The 20305-nt window shown below is 35.8% G+C and overlaps 1 protein-coding gene and 1 long non-coding RNA gene across 4 annotated transcripts; both read right to left on the reverse strand.

Annotated features, from left to right (window-relative positions):
• Positions 1-8115: 8115 nt before the first annotated feature.
• LOC141480587 (uncharacterized) lies at positions 8116-15059 on the reverse strand. Of its 3 annotated transcripts, XM_074170773.1 has the most exons (4): positions 14941-15059; positions 14782-14883; positions 14635-14718; positions 8116-14285 (listed from the first exon to the last, which is right to left on the reverse strand). In XM_074170773.1, exon 4 carries the CDS (start codon positions 12746-12748, stop codon positions 10703-10705), a length of 2046 nt encoding a protein of 681 aa, XP_074026874.1. In that variant the 5' UTR covers positions 12749-14285; positions 14635-14718; positions 14782-14883; positions 14941-15059; the 3' UTR covers positions 8116-10702. The 3 variants fall into 3 exon arrangements, with proteins under 3 accessions (XP_074026874.1, XP_074026873.1, XP_074026872.1); XM_074170772.1 differs by having other exon boundaries at positions 14782-14964; XM_074170771.1 differs by having other exon boundaries at positions 14635-14964.
• On the reverse strand, positions 8116-19140 carry LOC141480588 (uncharacterized). Its single transcript, XR_012464440.1, has 2 exons — positions 18401-19140; positions 8116-8403 (listed from the first exon to the last, which is right to left on the reverse strand). It is a non-coding gene; the product is annotated as an uncharacterized lncRNA (long non-coding RNA).
• Between the last annotated feature and the right edge of the window lie 1165 nt (positions 19141-20305).

Here is a 20305-nt window from a genome sequence, read left to right on the forward strand (position 1 = left end):
TAACTAATAATATAAATCTTAACCACTATGAGTAGCTTTTTGTCTCCCCGTATAACGTCGTTATTGTCTTGTATTTTTTTCAATTATTTTTTACTTTATTCCACATTGAGTAATCTATTGAATGAAATGAATAAAAACACTGTCGTCTGAATACAACTAGAAAATTTTATTTAAACAACCGGTTTCGGGTTTGATCCCATTATACTTGATAATGGGATCAAACCCGTATAAATAAAATTTTCTAGTGGTATTTAGGCAAAAGTGATTTTATTCATTTCATTTAAGTGATCATACTTTACCATAAAGTAAAGAAGTCAACAATCACACATCTGAGTAATCTATACTTCCTTGTCTCGCTGTTTAATATATTCACATAACCCTGTATATTTTTCGTATTCCTCAACAGTTTTCTTTCATTTTGTCGCCCTGTATAACGTTATTTTTCATTTATTTTCGCATTTAGTAACTTGTATTTGGCTGCCTCGCTGTATATTATATTTTCATCGCACTCTTTATCTATGTATTGAACTTCAAATTGTTTATTCGAACGAACTCAAAAATTGATAATTCAAAGGATAATTGAGTCACAATCTCATAATTTATATTCAGTTGAACAAATTCAAATTGGATTGAGCCAATTTGATGACAAACATTTTCTATTGGCTGACTCAAATGACACATTAACCTGGGCTCATTATAGTATTCTAGAAAATTCAAATATCACATGAATATCACAGTACTTCCAATACGATTTCACATTACTTTCAAAATGTAATTTTGAATGACTCCCAAATATTTTGTGTGTGAGCATATTTCTCATTTGTTATATTATGATCGTTTGATTTATTATAGAATTCTTCTCGTAATAGTAATTCGGTGTCGTTTGACTAACGCACTGTTCCAACAAAATGCTATGATCAATAAAATTCTAATTTAAAACAAATATTTAGTAGCACCGAACGTTTCATATACTACTGCGACAGATACGTAAAACACTAATATAAAATTTTTATAGATGAGAACACTTACCGCTATTATTGAACGTGAAAAAATGTGATAGTTGATTGTCGTAATAAACAACAGAAAAATTTTGTATGAAAACACTACTTTATGCGGATCATGTCTATGAATGAGAATTTTTGAGTAGAATCAAAAACTATTGTATACAACCACAAACTCCGCATATTAAAAAAAAATGGGAAACAATACTAACCCTAATTTCGTACGATATTAAATGAAACCATTGGACACAGGCACAGACACGCACGCACGCACGCACGCACGCACGCACGCACGCACACACACACACACACACACTATATCGACGCATATTACTTAGCTCCTAGGGCGCTAAGTGAAGTTGCTGAGTACAAAAAGTAAGTATGTATCCACCACATACTTACGTCAAAATAAACAACTTTTTCCAATAAAATATTTGAAAATATTGGAAAACAATTCGGAGAAGTACTGTTATTTATTAGGAAAATAAACATATAAAAATTGAACGAAACAACTATTACAACAACTGTTCAAAGTGACGACCCCCAACAGTAATACCAGCTTCTGCTCTCCTCATCAAAGAATTCCGCACCTGTTAAAAAATGCCCGGAGTGTTTCTTATCGTTTCGCAACAATCTATGATGCGATCCCTCAACATTTCCTCTTTTTGAATGGGGCTAGCATAAACTAGTGATTTTAGGTGTCCCCAAAAGAAAAAATCGACGGAATTGAGGTGCGGCGTCCTCGGGGGCCAATGCTCAGTGCTCTTTCTATCCATCGTTAGGGATATGCTACGTCTGAAAAATTTCTTGCTATCACACTAAAATGAGCAGGAGCTCCATCGTGCATAAACCAAAGGTGATTTCGGAGACTAATGGGAACATCTTCCATAAGTTGGGGAAGATCGTGTTCCAAAAAATGAAGGTAAGCATCTCCATTCAAAAGTAAGGAGAGAAAATAGGGCCCAATTGAATAATCCCCAATTATGCCTACCCATACTGTATTGGAAATGAGTTTGCGTTATCGCATGTGAGTTATCTTCCGCCCAGATGTGGTTGTTATGGAAGTTCATGACACCATTTCTTGAAAAATCAGCCTCATCTGTGAAGAGGATTTTAGATAAAATTTGCGGATGTTGTTCGACTTTTCTTTGAAGCCATTGAGCAAATTCAATACGTGGTTGGAAATCACGTAGCGTAAGTGCCTGGACACGCTGAATATGATAAGGATATACTTGCTGTTTCTTTAAAATTCTGTAAACTGTCATGTGACTCACATTTGAAGTTTGACTAATTTTTCTTGTACTTGTCTCTGGATGTTCACTAATTTCTTTGAGAACGGCCTCTTATTCCAATTCTACAGTTCTTGTAGTCCGTGGCCGTCCTACTGCAGAATTTGTTTCAAAGCTTCCAGATTCGGAAAGTCGCCGGAAAAGATTCGCAAATGTCGCTGCACAACGAGTCACGCGTAGAGTATACCTTTCTTGATAGATGTGTCTGGCCTCGCTTGAATTTCCGTCAGCCAAGCCGTATGCAAAAACTATATCAGCCATTTCAGCATTCGTAAAGTTGGGCATGGTACCAAAAAAATCACTTTATAAACTCCGAACTGTGAATTTGTCAATTAATAGTTGAAAATGTGACAGCAAACTTCTATTTTTATTACCAAACTTCCATAGCCTACTCGATTTAATTGACTTAATTTGCAAGCGGAGTGACAAAAATTATTGAAATCAAATTTGGCTATAAAGTGATATGCATCGATATAAAAAATTGTAAATATTTCGAAAACGATCACCTATAGCAGTGGTCGCCAACCTCTTCAATGTGTTGAGCTACTTTGTTAATTTTGGAATAAACAGCGAGCTACCCACACGGAAGCCACGTAACGCAACGTAAATGAAATAATCCAAAGTTATTTTATCATTATAAGTATTTATTTTACTATTTAACTGGTAATACATAATACATAGGTACTAATAATAAACTAATAACAAAATAACTAATATTACTAGTACGTACTTCTTCTTAGCTACATTCCTACCTATCAAACGAAGGTGTTTGAAAAATAAACACAAACTTTTATCCAGCCACAACGGCATGTCACGTATGATTTAAAAATAGTTAATAATAACAACAAAAAAGTAACGCACTATCATGAACATAAACATTGAAAAATAAAAAATCACGTTCAATGAGAAGGCTGACACTCAGACTCATCAATAATTTTTTTAATGTTTGCAGTATAATTTGATGCAGACATTCGAATACAATTATCCAAATGTTCATCTGTAAGTCGATTGCGATATTTGTTCTCAATAAACTTCATATTGGAAAAAGAAGATTCACACAAATAGGTTGAACTGAATAATGCTTTCACTTTCAAGGCAACACGGCATATAACTGAATATTTGTCTTTACTTACAATAGGCCAGATACATTTAGTACTTGAGACTAACGATTTTAAGGCTAAATCATTTTGAAACTCAATGATTTCCATTTCTGTTGCAGCGATGTCTTCGCCAAAGTTCTGCATAACACAAGTTGCAAACTGTTGGATATCAATTTCCATAAAGGGTGAAACAACTTTATATACGCTACTAAAGCTATTTCATTGAAATCCTTAAAACGATTTTTGAAGTTATTCTTCAGGGTAGAAATTATTTCTACATGATATTTGTTGTCATAGAGTTCTAATGGATTTTGAGACATTTTTTCTGAAAGAATAGGAAAATGCTTGGCATCGCTGTTAATTAGGTTTTGTTCCCAAAACTCCAGCTTTTTGATAAATGCTTTTATATCAGAAATCATTTCCGCTAGTTCTTTGTCTCTCCCCTGAAGCTGCAAATTAAGTTTAATTTCTCTGTAATGTCCACGAGAAAACCAAAATCTCTAAGCTAGATTGAATTTTCTAGTTCCGGAGTCGGTTCATCGCGTTGTTTGAAAAATTGAACTATGCCAGATAGGACATCATTAAAACGTTTCAGCACCGTCCTCTACTTAACCATCGGACTTCAGAGTGAAGGAGTAGGTCCCCGTATTGACACTCAACTTCATCGGCCAAGGTTCTGAATAATCTTCTTTGTAACGCTTGAGCTCTAATTTTGTTCCCAATTTTTACCACCAGTTTCATAACGTTGTTTAGTTCCAGGAAATTTCCACATAATGCTTGCTGATGGATAATGCAGTGGTAACAGAGAAATTGCGGAAAAGTTTCATCTTTACGACATAACGCCACCAGACCCTTATCACAACCCACCATAGATGGAGCGCCATTGGTTGTCAAGCCTACCATTTTCGATATTGGAATTTTCTCGGAAGAAATAATATTTTTCAAATGAGAAAATAACTCATGTCCAGTAGTGTGTCCTTTCAGTGGAATGAACTTCAAAAGATCTTCTTTAATCGTAAAATCACTAAAAACCATCCTGACGAACACGGCCATCTGGGCAGTGTCAACGACATCTGTTGATTCATCCAGTTGAAGTGAAAAATAAACACAGTTATCTAAGTCAGTTCTTAACTGTAAAAAAATATCATTGCTCATTACTTCTACACGTCTCATCACTGTATTAGCAGAAAGTTGCATAGATTTTATAGCTGAAACTATCTCTTCTTTATTTCTAAAGTTGGCAAATAAAGAATCAGCAGCTTCTAAAACGCCTGTTTTATAATTTCCCGTCTTCATAAGGTTTCTTTTTTTGTGCAATTATCTGGGACACACGGTACGATGCTTCAGTTGCAGCCTTATTTTTGTCGACTGTTCTTAAAAATATTGATTGTTGTCCAATTAACTGCTTTTTTAACTGTTTCAGTTTCTCCTTTCTGGCGGCAGAATGTAGTGGGAATGATTTTTCAAAATTAGAATGTACAGTTTTATGATGTCTCTCAATATTTCCTTTTTTAGCAACGGAGACCGAAGTATTACATAACAAACACACATTTATATCTTTAACTTCTGTAAAAAAGTATTGTTCTTCCCATTCCGAATGAAAGTGGTATGTCTTTACCTTCTTACAACTGCTTGCCATAATATTATTTTTGTTGTTCTCTACTAACCCAACCGCTGGACGTTGGTTACGCGTTCAGTTTTAAACTAAGCGCAATGTCGCCGCGCCGTACGTATTTATCCCGTTCAAAGCAATCCAGATCGTTCTCGAACACTAACGCGCTGGTCCGGCTGGTCGGTTCTAGCCGATTCTAGCTTGATGGCGTCAGCGGCAGATCGCTCACCGCAACGTTGCCGCTGTTTATGTTTAATATTATGACAATTAGATTTTTTTGTGGAATTTTCGGAAGCTTCTCTGATTTTTGCAGTTTGTATTTTTTAAATTAAAATCGTTGTGAGAGCTACCAGAATTACCTCCGCGAGCTACCGGTAGCTCACGATCGACATGTTGGCGACCACTGACCTATAGCGTTGTTTAGGAGGTGTACCTTTTTCACTTGGAAAAGGTGTGGAAATTAGTATGGGAATGAAAAGTACCAAAAGTTTTCTGTCAAAAAAGTTAGGGCAATTTGAAATAAATAATGACAGCGTACGCAGCGCCCTCATGTTACATGAAAATTAAAACGAAATTATGATTTCCCACGTCAAAAAAAAACCTCGGGTACCGAATTTCGGGCGAATAACTTATTTTTTGAAAAAGTTATTTTCAAAAAGCGAACAAAAAAATTCAATTTCAACACCCCGTATCTCCGAAAAAGAGCATTTTCGGACACAAGTTCATATAGACTATTTTTCTTAAAATTGTCTCAGGAATACGTCACTTGAATATTTTAACGTACTTATGTTACACTCTGTATTCTAAACCGTAATAGATACGAAGACGATTGAATATGAGAAAAGGTAACTGTCATCGGGGACAATACAATGGTCGAAGAAAATTAAGGGGGCTCTCGCTCTTCTCGAGTTATACGGGGAAAACAAAAAATTCTGTTTTTCGTTTTTTTTGAATGGAATTGTTATTTCGGAGAATATCAAAAAATGGAAAAATAAAACGTTATTGTACTCGAAGTGTACTGTGACGATATGATAAATATTCGATAAAACGTTTCGTGTCAACATAGCCACCATCAACTTTTGTTTTAAATACGGACCTTCCTTTTTTGTTACAGATATTGATAAAGCAATAAATTCACAATCCAAGGATATATCACATTTGATATTTTTATAGCGTTTCATTTGAAATAACTACCATCATCAGTGACAAAAATTTTAAATTACGGTCCTGTCGTTACTTCTTTTGTAAATTGTTTCTATTTCTTCAAAATATAATTCAGACAACTCAATAAATTCGACAGGTAGGTACCCTGACACAATGAATATTCCTAGTTTTGCGTTTTGGAAATTTTTGTATTGCCGTAATCCTTCTTTGAAGGCTTATTTCTCCCTAATCAATTATAATTCGTAATATTTTTATAATTCTCAATCCTGAGGTAATGAAAATGTCAGTTTTGGTCAAAATTAGATTGTTATATAATTTGGTATGATCAAATAGCATCTCAATTGACAATCTTGAAAGCGTAGGCTTTGCTTGGTTTCATGACAGAAAAAATGAATGCGTTGTTGATATCTTTTGAGAACTTTCAGACGTTTATGAACTTATCAAAGATGTATTGAACTTATGAAAGGACTGATATGGTATTTAGTTATGCAAAATCAAATAGAAATCCTCTTTTGACAAGGAATATGTATGTTGAGCTATACCCGAATCGTCCTATTCTGAACATCCAAAGGTTAGACGATTAGAAAGAAATTTGAGGGACACTGGTGCATTTGACAGAAAGAAAACAAAAAATGTGTGGTTACTGGAAGTGTGAGAAAGCACATATTACCTCATGAAAATTTAAACAGTGAAAACATTTTTTTTTATTTAGGATTGGCCAGTTACAAAAATTATGATAATCAAGATTGTTCTTTACGAGAAATTGCCCACAAAATGGGGATTTATGTAAAATCCACCAGAACTATTCTGAAAAAGAACAAATGTAAATGCCACAGGATATGCAAAGTGCATCACCTCAATGAAAGGGATTACAGAAGGAGAGTAAGATTTGCGAAGTGGTTAAGACGTAGAAATAGGGAAGTTGGAAATATTTGTAAAAATATAATATGGACGGACAGAAATATCCATTTTAGGTGGAATAATACAAATGAACATTTACTTCCCTAAGAAGCCAATTTCCAAGAAATGTTCGGAATGAATGTTTGGTTGGGAATTGTGGGAACAACAAACATACTTGGCCCTTTCGTTCACGATAATCATTTGAATAGTGGAGTGTATCTTCTTTTTCATTCAATGAATTCGATGGCTATTCAGATGAATTACCACTGAATATTCGCCATGAAATCAATATTTTCAACAGGACGGCACTCCTCCCCTTAATGCAGCAATAGTAAGGAAACATTTAGATTCAGGATTTCCAAGAAAATGGATTGGAGACAATGGTCCAATTAACTGGCCAGCTCGATCCCCAGATCTTACTCCTTTAGATTTTTTGTCTGGGGATACATAAAGGACAAAATTTTTTCAACACAAGTACAGATATCGAACATCTCAAACAAAAAATAAGAGATGCATGTATTAGCATTACACCTATTATGCTAGAAAATTGCCACAGAAATTGTCGGAACCGACAACTTATGTGCATACAACAAAGAGGTTGACAATTCGAGCATTTGATGTAGATTGCCATGTAGCTTTGATTTTTTATGGGTTTCATTTTTTCCAAAATTTCATTATAAAATTAATTTTTTTTCTGTTTGATTGTTGTAACTGATGATAATGGGTATTTCAAATGAAACACTACACCGTATAACTCGAGAAGTCCCGTAAATTTTTTACGACCATTGTATTATTTTCGCTGACAGTTACATTTTTTCACATTTAATCATCGTCTTCGTATCTGTTACGGTTCAGAATATAGCAATGTTACCACATGATAAAAGAAACGTCCTGTATATTACAATATATTTATCGTAGTGTTTGGCCGAAAGAAAATTTCTTTATCGTATTGAGGAATAACTCTTGATTTAATTTTAATGAGTGTTGCCGCGGTTCGATGAGACTCAGGGATACAATGCAGGTTCAGAACTTTAGTGATAAAGACAGTGCGATTATTAATGTTTAATGCAACTCATGAACTTAAATACACTTTTCAATAGATGGTTACCACCAATATAACATGTGGTTGTCACTATATAAACTAAAAAACTAACATGCGTTCTCCTAACTACATGTCCTACTCAGTCCAGAGCTAACCGAGGACTCCCCGGTGTCTGCCTGTTCGCTTACCTCCCGCACTCTTCACCCTTTTCCCATCGTCCACATTGGTGCCTTATAGTCCGGAGCACGGTATAGTCTAGTGCCGCACAACCCGAACCACCACATCACCCCCCTAACTAAATACAAAATTCTCACATAAGTATTTAGGTTACCCCTAACTCAATAAAATAAAGAAACAAAGAAACAAATAAAGCATATCTAGATCAGTCTTAAAATCTAAGATTGGACCGGGATGGTCTTATACGGTTTTAGATGGATAACCTTTTGCTTTGACAACTCCGTACCTTCTCCGTCGCCAATAATATACGAATTTGGACCCGCTTGTCGAATTACCTTAAAAGGTCCTTCATATAATAGAAAAAACTTTTTGATGGTTTTGTCCTCCGCTGAGGATTTGTAATGTGTCCTAACTAGGACCTCGTCTCCCGCCTTGAAAAATGTTGGTTTGACCTTCCGATTGGCTTTTTCAGCACGCCTTTCGGCCTTAGTCTTTAACTTAGAAGCGGCCAGTTCCCAAATTCTTCCGAGAGGTTGGTTGGACTCAGATTCGGTCGGAAAACTCAAATACTTGGCGATAGGATTCGGCTGTTCGGTACCGAATTGCAAATAATTGGCTGTAAAACCGGTACTCGAGTTGAGAACGTTGTTAAGGCAATTCTCTACAAACTCCAACATATTCGGCCATTTTGTGTGCTTTTCGTGACAATATGAACGTAATAGCCGCCCGATTTCTTTATTATATCTTTCTGTTATATTTCCCTGAGGGAAATACACTGATATCAATTTAGTTTTGACGCCTAGGCCGTTCAATTTATTGTGCCACTTCGTACTCGTGAATTGTGTGGCATTATCGGACAAAATACATGTGGGTTTTTGAACCTTTGGAAAATAATCATTTTCGAGTCTATGCAAAATGGAACAAGTGGTTGCTCTTCGTAAGGCATATAGTTTCGTAAATTTGGAGAAAGCATCCACGACTACCAGAAGTTGGGTGGTGGTTTGCGGTAGAGGCCCAATTAGATCCAAACATACTAATTCTCCTGGTTTCGTGACCAGAATAGGGTTTATCCAACCCTGACTCTTAGGAGAACACTTGGCCTTTTGACATAAGTCGCAAGCGGCGACAATGTGGCGCACCATTTTCTGCATTTTTGGCCAGAAAAACTTCTGACGCATATGCAGATACGTTTTCTCCTTGCCGAAATGCCCCATACTTTCATGATGGGCCAACACAAGTTCCTTGACCTGTATTTGCGGAACACAAAGCTTGAACCCTTGACACTTATTATCCCCCCTTTTGAATAGCAACCCTTCATGTACAACGAACCACTGGTGAATTTTACCTTCCGATTCCGAAAGAACCCTAACTTCATTCCTCATTTTTTCTAAAAACTCGATTCGCCCCTTAATCCATGTCTCTCACAGTTGATCCGCTCTGAGATTTTTGAATTGTTTTTTCAAACTGGAGAGGTCTGCCAACTTGATCAAAGATATATGTACATTTTCAGATTTTTCAGGCCGAATATCTATCTCACCCTTTTACTGGGAAACGTGATAATATATCAGCTGTGACGTTTTCGGAACCCTTACAGTGTTCCACTCGGAAATCGAACTCTTGTATAAACATTATCCAGCGAGATAACCTGGCTGAACGAAGTTTGCAAGTTAATAAAAAACTTAAAGACTTATGGTCTGAAAATATTACCAAATCCCTACCTAAAATTAGGGTACGCCACTGGCGTAAACAATGTATAATAGCCAGAGCTTCCTTTTCGGTTACCGTATACACAAGCTGGCTTCCCTTTAATGTGCAGCTAGTATATGCGACCACTTGTCTCTCCCCACTTTCTGCAACCTGGAAAAGACAACCCCCCACTGCATAATCTGAGCTATCGCATTGAATATGAAAGGTGCGGTTAAAATCGGGGTGAGCTACTACCGTCGATTGTAAGTACGCTTTCTTAATGGCCAGAAAGGCATGTTTTTGTTCTTGCCCCCAACACCACTGTGTTCCTTTTTTCAATAATTTCAATAAAGGAACACTAAGATTCGCATACTTGTTGCAAAAGCGCTGCTCATAATTAACTAAACCCAAGAATCCTCTCAACTCCTTAATGTTACGGGGTGTGGGAAATTTATCAATACATTCAATTCTCTTGGGGTCAATTTGCACCCCTTCAGAGGATATGATGTGTCCCAAAAATGTAACCTGTCGACGAACAAACTGGGATTTCCTTAACTTAACTGTGAGCCCGGCCGAATTTAACTTCTTGAATATTTTATCCAAATGGTTGAAATGATCATCGATGTTGTTTGAAAAAATTAGTAGGTCATCTACATAGACGCAACTGCATTTCTCGCATTTACCCCCCAGAACTGATTTCAAGCATGTTATAAGCGATGCCATAGACGTACTCAGACCAAAGGGTAACCTTTTGAAGGTGTATGATTCCCCTTCATAAATAAACCCAATAAATTTGGTATGTTCTTTAGCGATTGGAATTTGCCAGTAGGCTGCAGTTGAATCAATGGTTTTTTGAAACTAAATAAAAGTTCATTAGGATTAGGTGGATTGATAAAATTCTTTTTCATTTTTGAATTCAACCAACGAGCATCTAGACATACCCGTACGCTGCCATCTTTTATTGTGACGCATACCAAAGGTGAAATATATTCGGTTTTTTCCTTCTGAATTACGTCCCACGCTATCATTTCCCTTATTTGGTTTGTGACTCCCTCCCTATATTTAAATGGAATAGGATATGTGGCCGCATTGAATGCTTCATAATCATTCAATTCAATTTCGTGCGTATAACAGTTAACACGTCCCGGACACTCTGAAAAAACATTACGATTTTCTTTCAAAATTATAAATAGTTTTTCTTTGTGAGAATCATCAGTCATGGCATCATCGGCTGCTTTTCGCAAGTCGTGTAGCGAATATTTATGTGTGTTTGCTTTGACTGCCCCATTTTCCGTATTAGACGATATTTCCGCCCCATCTGACAAATTCTTACACAAATTTGTGTACAATACAATATGTATTCCTGCCCCGTTGACCTTGAAATCAATATTCGTTAAGATACTTTGATTGTCCACGTGAAAACGTAGCTGTGATTTTTCAAAATCGATTATAGTTTTGTGCTCATATAGCCAATTAGCTCCAAAGATCACATTACAATTTAGAAACGGAACGACTAAGCATGTCACATCCATTTCCTGTCCCGAAATAGATACTGGTAGCAAAATTTGATTTTTCACCCGTTGTGTTTTACCCCCCACAGCTACGGCTATGGTTACGTTCGTGACAGGTAGGACAGGAATGTCCTCCGACCCCCCTTTCAAACTAAAATAAAAACTTTCAGATATAGCGCACACCTCTGACCCGTTATCTAACAATACTTCGATATTTCTGTTGCCCACTGACATGATAATCGTAGGGGCCACCATTTCATTTTCTTCCAGATCTTCATCTGAGTCAGTTAATAATTCCTCGGTGTCCCGATTGAAAACCGTTATATAACTCATTCTCGCTTGTTCCACCCTCGATTCGTCACGACGCTCATTTTGATTACGACTATGATTTGCTGAATTCGCATTACTTCTAGTAATAGGCGCCTCCCTGTAATTATTATTGTTTCTTCGCGGATTTCTGTTAGAATTATCCGTCGGGTCGACCTTGTAGCTGTCGTCGATTTTCTGTAAAAAAGATTCAACATCATCTATTGTCGCGAACCCGTTTGTAATAATGCCCCTCTGAATATCTGGCGAAAAATGCTTGGCGATTATTTCGATCAATTTTGCTGTAGTAATTTTTTCCGTAAGAAAGCTTGCTTGACTAATTAAATTCAGAAAATAATCAGATCTACTGCCTGATTCGTATCTGCCATAATGTAAGTCTAAAACTAAATCCCTCTGCTTGTCTACGCTCCAGAAGCGATCCGTGAAAGCAGTGGTAAAATCTTGAAATGAATTGAAACTGCTTTCTTTTATTGCTATCCAATCTGCCGCGGCACCCCTCAAGCACGTCACTGCTAAACCCAATTTACAATCGTCCGGGACCCCCGCTTCAATAAAGATTTTATTCAATTTTTTCAGAAATGCCATAGGATGAAACTTTGTATTTTGGTAAAACACCAGATTGGTACCCCTCAATTCTTTCCAGTTCGATATATAATTCCTATCTTTTACCGTAGCTATCTGTATTTCCGTTTGACGAGAATCAACACTTGAAAACTCCGGTAGATTATTTGCGGCGGAAGAAGGTACTGCGGTTTTTTCAAGTTCCCTAGTATGTTTTTCGATATGATCAACATTAATCGTCAATTTTTCAACCGATTCTTGTAAGGCGACCATCCCTGTCATTAACCTATTCAATTTATCTTCCATCTCATTAGAATTCGTAAATGAACTATCTAATTCTAATTTGTTCCTATCCTTTCTATTTCGTTTCGAACTCATATTTTAATACAAAATTCGTAAAATTGTCAACAAAATATTCTAAATATTATGTGCTAATACAGTTTCTGTTATTTCCTTTAATAGGTACATAAAAAGAACTCACAATATAATACCATCGTCCATAGATATTCTAATAAGTCTGGTAACTCCTTTGATGTGGGTAAAATATGCCGCTTTTTTTGCGAGCGGTCGTAAATCATGCGGCTACCAGCAGAAATACGTTATACGAGGGTCAGTCAGCAGCGCGAACAATATGTTTACTCGAAAGTGTCTCTACGAGGGTCAGGCGTCAAGTGTTGATCATATTCATTATATATTATGTATTTATGTTTTTGTATGATCTTTCATTGAGATGATTATATAATATGAGATTCTAATAACAATAAATTGAGGAATATTTCGTTGTAATAACTGGCATGAATTATCTGATTTCTTAAATTATGGGCAGGTAAAAAGGTTGAGATACTTATAAAGGGACTCCACAATAAAGAGAAAATGAAGATGAATAATCTTTATTTACATATTACCTAATCAAATGGTGATTTGTTGTTTTCTTGAGTATACCCTGATAGTATAATTATAATCTATTCAGTATTTTGGCATATATATTTAGACACATTTCAAATATTTAGCTGGGGGTTGGTTGGAGTTAGGTCGAATAACTGAAACTACTATTATTTCGTTGCCGACGTTTCGACTTTTATAAAGTCATCTTCAGGGCACTACAAAGTTACAGTAAATCAGATATAAATACACACAAGGCAAAAAAATATTGAAATTTGCGACAAGAATCACTTCTGCGAATGAGAGGTCAATATTGAGTACATTAATTTGGTACAATTCAATTGACCTCCTCTGTCCTCTACATTACATTTTTACTGTCAATTGAATTGTACCAAATTTACTCAATCTTGACCTCTCATCCGCAGAAGTGATTCTAGTCGCAAATTTCAATAATTTTTCACCTGTATGTGTGTATTTATATCTGATTCACTGCAACTTTGTAGTGCCCTGAGGATGACTTTATAAAAGTCGAAACGACGACGTCTCTTGACACATTATAAAATAAATTTGATTTGATTGACATTTCGTCAATGCATAAAATACAATCCTTAGTTTTACCTGACATCAAAGGTACTCTTAATTCCAAAATTTTAAAAATGAATTCATTGAATCCTGGGGTAATTTTCCAATGTTCAGTCAGCTTTCTCAGAGTAGAGGGAGATGGCAATCTCATAACTTTAGATAATTTCTTGTATGCTTCTGGTCCTAATAAAAATAAGCTCAAAGCAAAATGCTTGACTTCTTTAGAGTACCTGGCTCCTTTGGGATTTTTGTCGAGTAATGTCAGTTGATTTTTCATCAACATAGTGGCCTCCTGTGGGTACTGCTCGTCCAAAAATTGTTCAACATCTTCTCGTGTTACCGTTTTGCACCTTTTCGAAGATTTGAGCTCGCTTTGCAGCTCCTTAATTCTTCTCCTGAGTCCTCCTGGGACTGCTATCAGATAATTTGGAAGAAGTTTGACACGATACATCTATAAAGAAATTAGCACATATTAGAAGTGATTCGAGGAATAAATAGAAAGAATTTTAGGTTAGATTCAAGTACCAATTAGTGTATTTTTACTGAGGAATTAGGTCTTTTTGTGGAGAGAATGAAGTTTGAGGAACAATTTTTTGGTTTTCTTCTTCTCCAAATCAAAAAAATTGATGGACTCTTTATTCCCTTTTGTTAATGATTCAAACGTCTTTGAATGATATACATGAACCTATCAACAGAGAGTGTTTGTAATTTTTTTTTTTTGATTTTACTTCTTCCATGGAAGTTGTTATTTCTATTTTTTTGATTTGGAGAAGAAGAAAGCCAAAAAATTGTATTTTCACCTTCCACGAATTCTTGAGATAACCCACTTTGGACTGATTTATTGGATTGTAGTACATAATCAGTTTCTTTGTTGGGAATTAATTCTAAAAAACATTTGTAATATGAATGAGTGATTATGTTCATCATCATAGAGCTTTGGCATTTACCTTGTTCAACTTCATGACATGTATCTGTTTGTGTACACGCATCTAATTTTGAAGGAGCTAATACGCTGGAGGGACCTGGATTGTCATTGTTTTGATCATTACCTGAAAATAACTCATTCAAAAAAATATTCCATGCTTGTGAAGTGGAAAATTTCTTACCGTCCAATTTTGCTGGAAACTTTAAGGGCACAGCAGTGGTAAGTAAATGTTTTCCAGAGGAAGTGAAGGATTCATTGTCAAAATGTTTTCTACAAACTCGTATTCTAATGTAGGCTTGCTCAGGTATTAAGTTAGCATATTTGTGGTCTCCAACAAAACCAAATGCTGCGAAATATAGTAAATATAGTTTGAACATTAGTTATAAATAGTATCTAAATCACATTACTACCGAAACATTTTTGACCTATAACTGACATTATGTATTTGATGAATTTATTACCTTGTGGCATCTTTGGGGAATCGGAAAAATGAAATATTTTCACGTAAACTATCACAAGAATCCACACTGCAAAAGGTACGGTGAGAAGTCATCACAACAATAAAAAATGTTCAAATAACTACAAGAATAAAAGTTGCAATAAAATGTTTATTTTACGCACTAAGTATAACTGGCCGGAACGATGCGAACTGTTCAATCGGAGACACTCTGTTAAACTGGCGCCCCCGTCAGACGGACACTGACGACCGACCGGCCAGGCAAGGGACGCGCGAAAATGGAGGGTGATGATTTGGGTCGCTGCTGAGAGTGAGCGGACTTATTAGAATATCTATGGACGATGATAATACCATCGTCCATAGATATTCTAATAAGTCTGGTAACTCCTTTGATGTGGGTAAAATATGCCGCTTTTTTTGCGAGCGGTCGTAAATCATGCGGCTACCAGCAGAAATACGTTATACGAGGGTCAGTCAGCAGCGCGAACAATATGTTTACTCGAAAGTGTGTCTACGAGGGTCAGGCGTCAAGTGTTGATCATATTCATTATATATTATGTATTTATGTTTTTGTATGATCTTTCATTGAGATGATTATATAATATGAGATTCTAATAACAATAAATTGAGGAATATTTCGTTGTAATAACTGGCATGAATTATCTGATTTCTTAAATTATGGGCAGGTAAAAAGGTTGAGATACTTATAAAGGGACTCCACAATAAAGAGAAAATGAAGATGAATAATCTTTATTTACATATTACCTAATCAAATGGTGATTTGTTGTTTTCTTGAGTATACCCTGATAGTATAATTATAATCTATTCAGTATTTTGGCATATATATTTAGACACATTTCAAATATTTAGCTGGGGGTTGGTTGGAGTTAGATCGAATAACTGAAACTACTATTATTTCGTTGCCGACGTTTCGACTTTTATAAAGTCATCTTCAGGGCACTACAAAGTTACAGTAAATCAGATATAAATACACACAAGGTAAAAAAATATTGAAATTTGCGAAAAGAATCACTTCTGCGAATGAGAGGTCAATATTGAGTACATTAATTTGGTACAATTCAATTGACCTCCTCTGTCCTCTACATTACATTTTTACTGTCAATTGAATTGTACCAAATTTACTCAATCTTGACCTCTCATCCGCAGAAGTGATTCTAGTCGCAAATTTTAATAATTTTTCACCTGTATGTGTGTATTTATATCTGATTCACTGCAACTTTGTAGTGCCCTGAGGATGACTTTATAAAAGTCGAAACGACGACGTCTCTTGACACATTATAAAATAAATTTGATTTGATTGACATTTCGTCAATGCATAAAATACAATCCTTAGTTTTACCTGACATCAAAGGTACTCTTAATTCCAAAATTTTAAAAATGAATTCATTGAATCCTGGGGTAATTTTCCAATGTTCAGTCAGCTTTCTCAGAGTATAGGGAGATGGCAATCTCATAACTTTAGGTAATTTCTTGTATGCTTCTGGTCCTAATAAAAATAAGCTCAAAGCAAAATGCTTGACTTCTTTAGAGTACCTGGCTCCTTTGGGATTTTTGTCGAGTAATGTCAGTTGATTTTTCATCAACATAGTGGCCTCCTGTGGGTACTGCTCGTCCAAAAATTGTTCAACATCTTCTCGTGTTACCGTTTTGCGCCTTTTCGAAGATTTGAGCTCGCTTTGCACCTCCTTAATTCTTCTCCTGAGTCCTTGCTTTCTGGGACTGCTATCAGATAATTTGGAAGAAGTTTGACACGATACATCTATAAAGAAATTAGCACATATTAGAAGTGATTCGAGGAATAAATAGAAAGAATTTTAGGTTAGAGTCAAGTACCAATTAGTGTATTTTTACTGAGGAATTAGGTCTTTTTGTGGAGAGAATGAAGTTTGAGGAACAATTTTTTGGTTTTCTTCTTCTCCAAATCAAAAAAATAGATGGACTCTTTATTCCCTTTTGTTAATGATTCAAACGTCTTTGAATGATATACATGAACCTATCAACAGAGAGTGTTTGTAATTTTTTTTTTGATTTTACTTCTTTCATGGAAGTTGTTATTTCTATTTTTTTGATTTGGAGAAGAAGAAAGCCAAAAAATTGTATTTTTACCTTCCACGAATTCTTGAGATAACCCACTTTGGACTGATTTATTGGATTGTAGTACATAATCAGTTTCTTTGTTGGGAATTAATTCTAAAAAACATTTGTAATATGAATGAGTGATTATGTTCATCATCATAGAGCTTTGGCATTTACCTTGTTCAACTTCATGACATGTATCTGTTTGTGTACACGCATCTAATTTTGAAGGAGCTAATACGCTGGAGGGACCTGGATTGTCATTGTTTTGATCATTACCTGAAAATAACTCATTCAAAAAAATGTTCCATGCTTGTGAAGTGGAAAATTTCTTACCGTCCAATTTTGTTGGAAACTTTAAGGGCACAGCAGTGGTAAGTAAATGTTTTCCAGAGGAAGTGAAGGATTCATCGTCAAAATGTTTTCTACAAACTCGTATTCTAATGTAGGCTTGTTCAGGTGTTAAGTTAGCATATTTGTGGTCTCCAACAAAACCAAATGCTTTTTTCCACTGCTGACACCTGCGAAATATAGTTTGAACATTAGTTATAAATAGTATCTAAATCACATTACTACCGAAACATTTTTGACCTATAACTGACATTATGTATTTGATGAATTTATTACCTTGTGGCATCTTTGGGGAATCGAAAAAATGAAATATTTTCACGTAAACTATCACAAGAATCCACACTGCAAAAGGTACGGTGAGAAGTCATCACAACAATAAAAAATGTTCAAATAACTACAAGAATAAAAGTTCCAATAAAATGTTTATTTTACGCACTAAGTATAACTGGCCGGAACGATGCGAACTGTTCAATCGAAGACACTCTGTTAAACTGGCGCCCCCGTCAGACGGGCACTGACGACCGACCGGCCAGGCAAGGGACGCGCGAGGACGGAGGGTGATGATTTGGGTCGCTGCTGAGAGTGAGCGGACTTATTAGAATATCTATGGACGATGATAATACTTGTTTTTTGTTCGGGTCGTTTGCGAATTCCAGGAATTTACATTTATTCGCTACGCACTGCAATGTCAACTTAATTGCAAAGTAATATAAGGTTCAAAATCGAAACGTCTTACCGACTGAGCACTTCACCGAGTCACCTGTTGTCGATTCGTCGCACGCTGGTTTGCTTCGTATGCGCTTCTCTTCCTCTCTCCTATGTTGAAACGTTCCACTTGCTGCTGCTCCTTTAAGAATCAAATGCCCGGACGTCTGGGAACTTCCTGTTTTTATTCCATAAAATTCTGAACAGGCCACTGTATAATTCAGATTTTTCGATGATTCACTTAGATATTTTCGCCACCGCTTTCCTAATCACTAGCTCTGCCCTAGTTGGGGGTCACTTATGCCGCGGTTCGATGAGACTCAGGGATACAATGCAGGTTCAGAGCTTTAGTGATAAAGACAGTGCGAGTATTAATGTTTAATGCAACTCAGGAACTTAAATACACTTCTCAATAGATGGTTACCACCAATATAACATGTGGTTGTCACTATATAAACTAAAAAACTAACATGCGTTCTCCTAACTACATGTCCTACTCAGTCCAGAGCTAACCGAGGACTCCCCGGTGTCTGCCTGTTCGCTTACCTCCCGCACTCTTCACCCTTTTCCCATCGTCCACATTGGTGCCTTATAGTCCGGAGCACGGTATAGTCTAGTGCCGCACAACCCGAACCACCACAGTGTGTATCTGAAAAATATTTCAAGGTGTTATTTTTTTCCTACGAGCGTGCGCAAAGTAGTATTTTTTCTGCACGTCGTTCGGAAAAGTGAAATTACCTACAAAATCAGATTTGTAGGGAATATTACTTATGATGCACTATTTGGAACCTTTGGTGTAGTAATGAATATTATTGAAGTTTTTTCCCAACACCAACCCGTTATTTTCAACACCTCGACACGTGTTTCGATCACCAAGTGATCATCTTCAAAGAGGAAGTTTTAATCTTCCTCTTTGAAGATGATCACAATTGGAATGCAATTGGATCAGCTGATGCAACATTTGCAGCACGTATATTTTCAAAATTAAATAAATAATGGAAAAACAAATTTTTCGGTATTTTTATGCTCGTGATTGTTTTTGTAATTTTTATAACTTCTAAAAAAATGAAGCTAAATTGAGAATTTGTTAATATCAAATTGTTAAATTATTAAACAATGAAATTGTTAATAATTTTTTTCTGTTATTTTGTAGAGAACTGTTAGTTATGATTTTAGAAAAGAAAAAAATGTCTTAACTAATAATTTAAACAGTAGATATACAGGGTGTTCCTTAAACACATGCTAAGGAGGTAATTCTTAGACCCATTTTAAGGAAAAACTTCCTATGGACGTATGTCCTAAACGCCTTAACTTTTGAGATACAGGGTGGCAAAGTTTTCAAAAATAATCAGTTTTTTAATAATAACTGAGATAATTTTTTAGACATCTTTGGCATATTTGGTAAATATGTTCCATGCCTCAAGGCGCATTTTCTGATGTACAATTTTCTTGATTTTCTCTGCCAGTGGCGTACGTACGAGTTTTGAAAGGTATATTTTTGGCGAAAAAAATACTACGCCACTGCTTTATCTTGAAATAAAAATTATTTTTGAAATCTCCATACATTTTTGAGCACATTTGATTTGCTGGGTTTTCTTTGACCGACGCATGGTTTTCGCTCAAAAAATTTAAAATCGCTTTACTTAAGGATAAATTCCTTAAAAATCTGATGCGGTATCGTGCATCGACTGAAAGCAAACTAAGAGATCAGATTTGTTGCAAAATAATTGAGGATCTAAAAGGTATTTGTTTGTTGTCAGATGCACTGTTCTCAATTAAAATTACGTCATAACGCAGCGCCGCTTAATAATTTTTGAAAACATAAATTTAGTTATCCTGGAATAAATGATGTGTAGCAGAATTTATTTACTGCACCTCTTAGAAATATGGAGTTTGTCGATATGTAAAAGCAGAAAAAACAGCGTACCCACCATAG

This window comes from Leptinotarsa decemlineata, unplaced genomic scaffold (genome assembly GCF_025532065.1).
Source record: "Leptinotarsa decemlineata unplaced genomic scaffold, Ldec_3_MD MMD2_P_RNA_scaffold_9, whole genome shotgun sequence".
Classification (NCBI taxonomy): domain Eukaryota; kingdom Metazoa; phylum Arthropoda; class Insecta; order Coleoptera; family Chrysomelidae; genus Leptinotarsa; species Leptinotarsa decemlineata.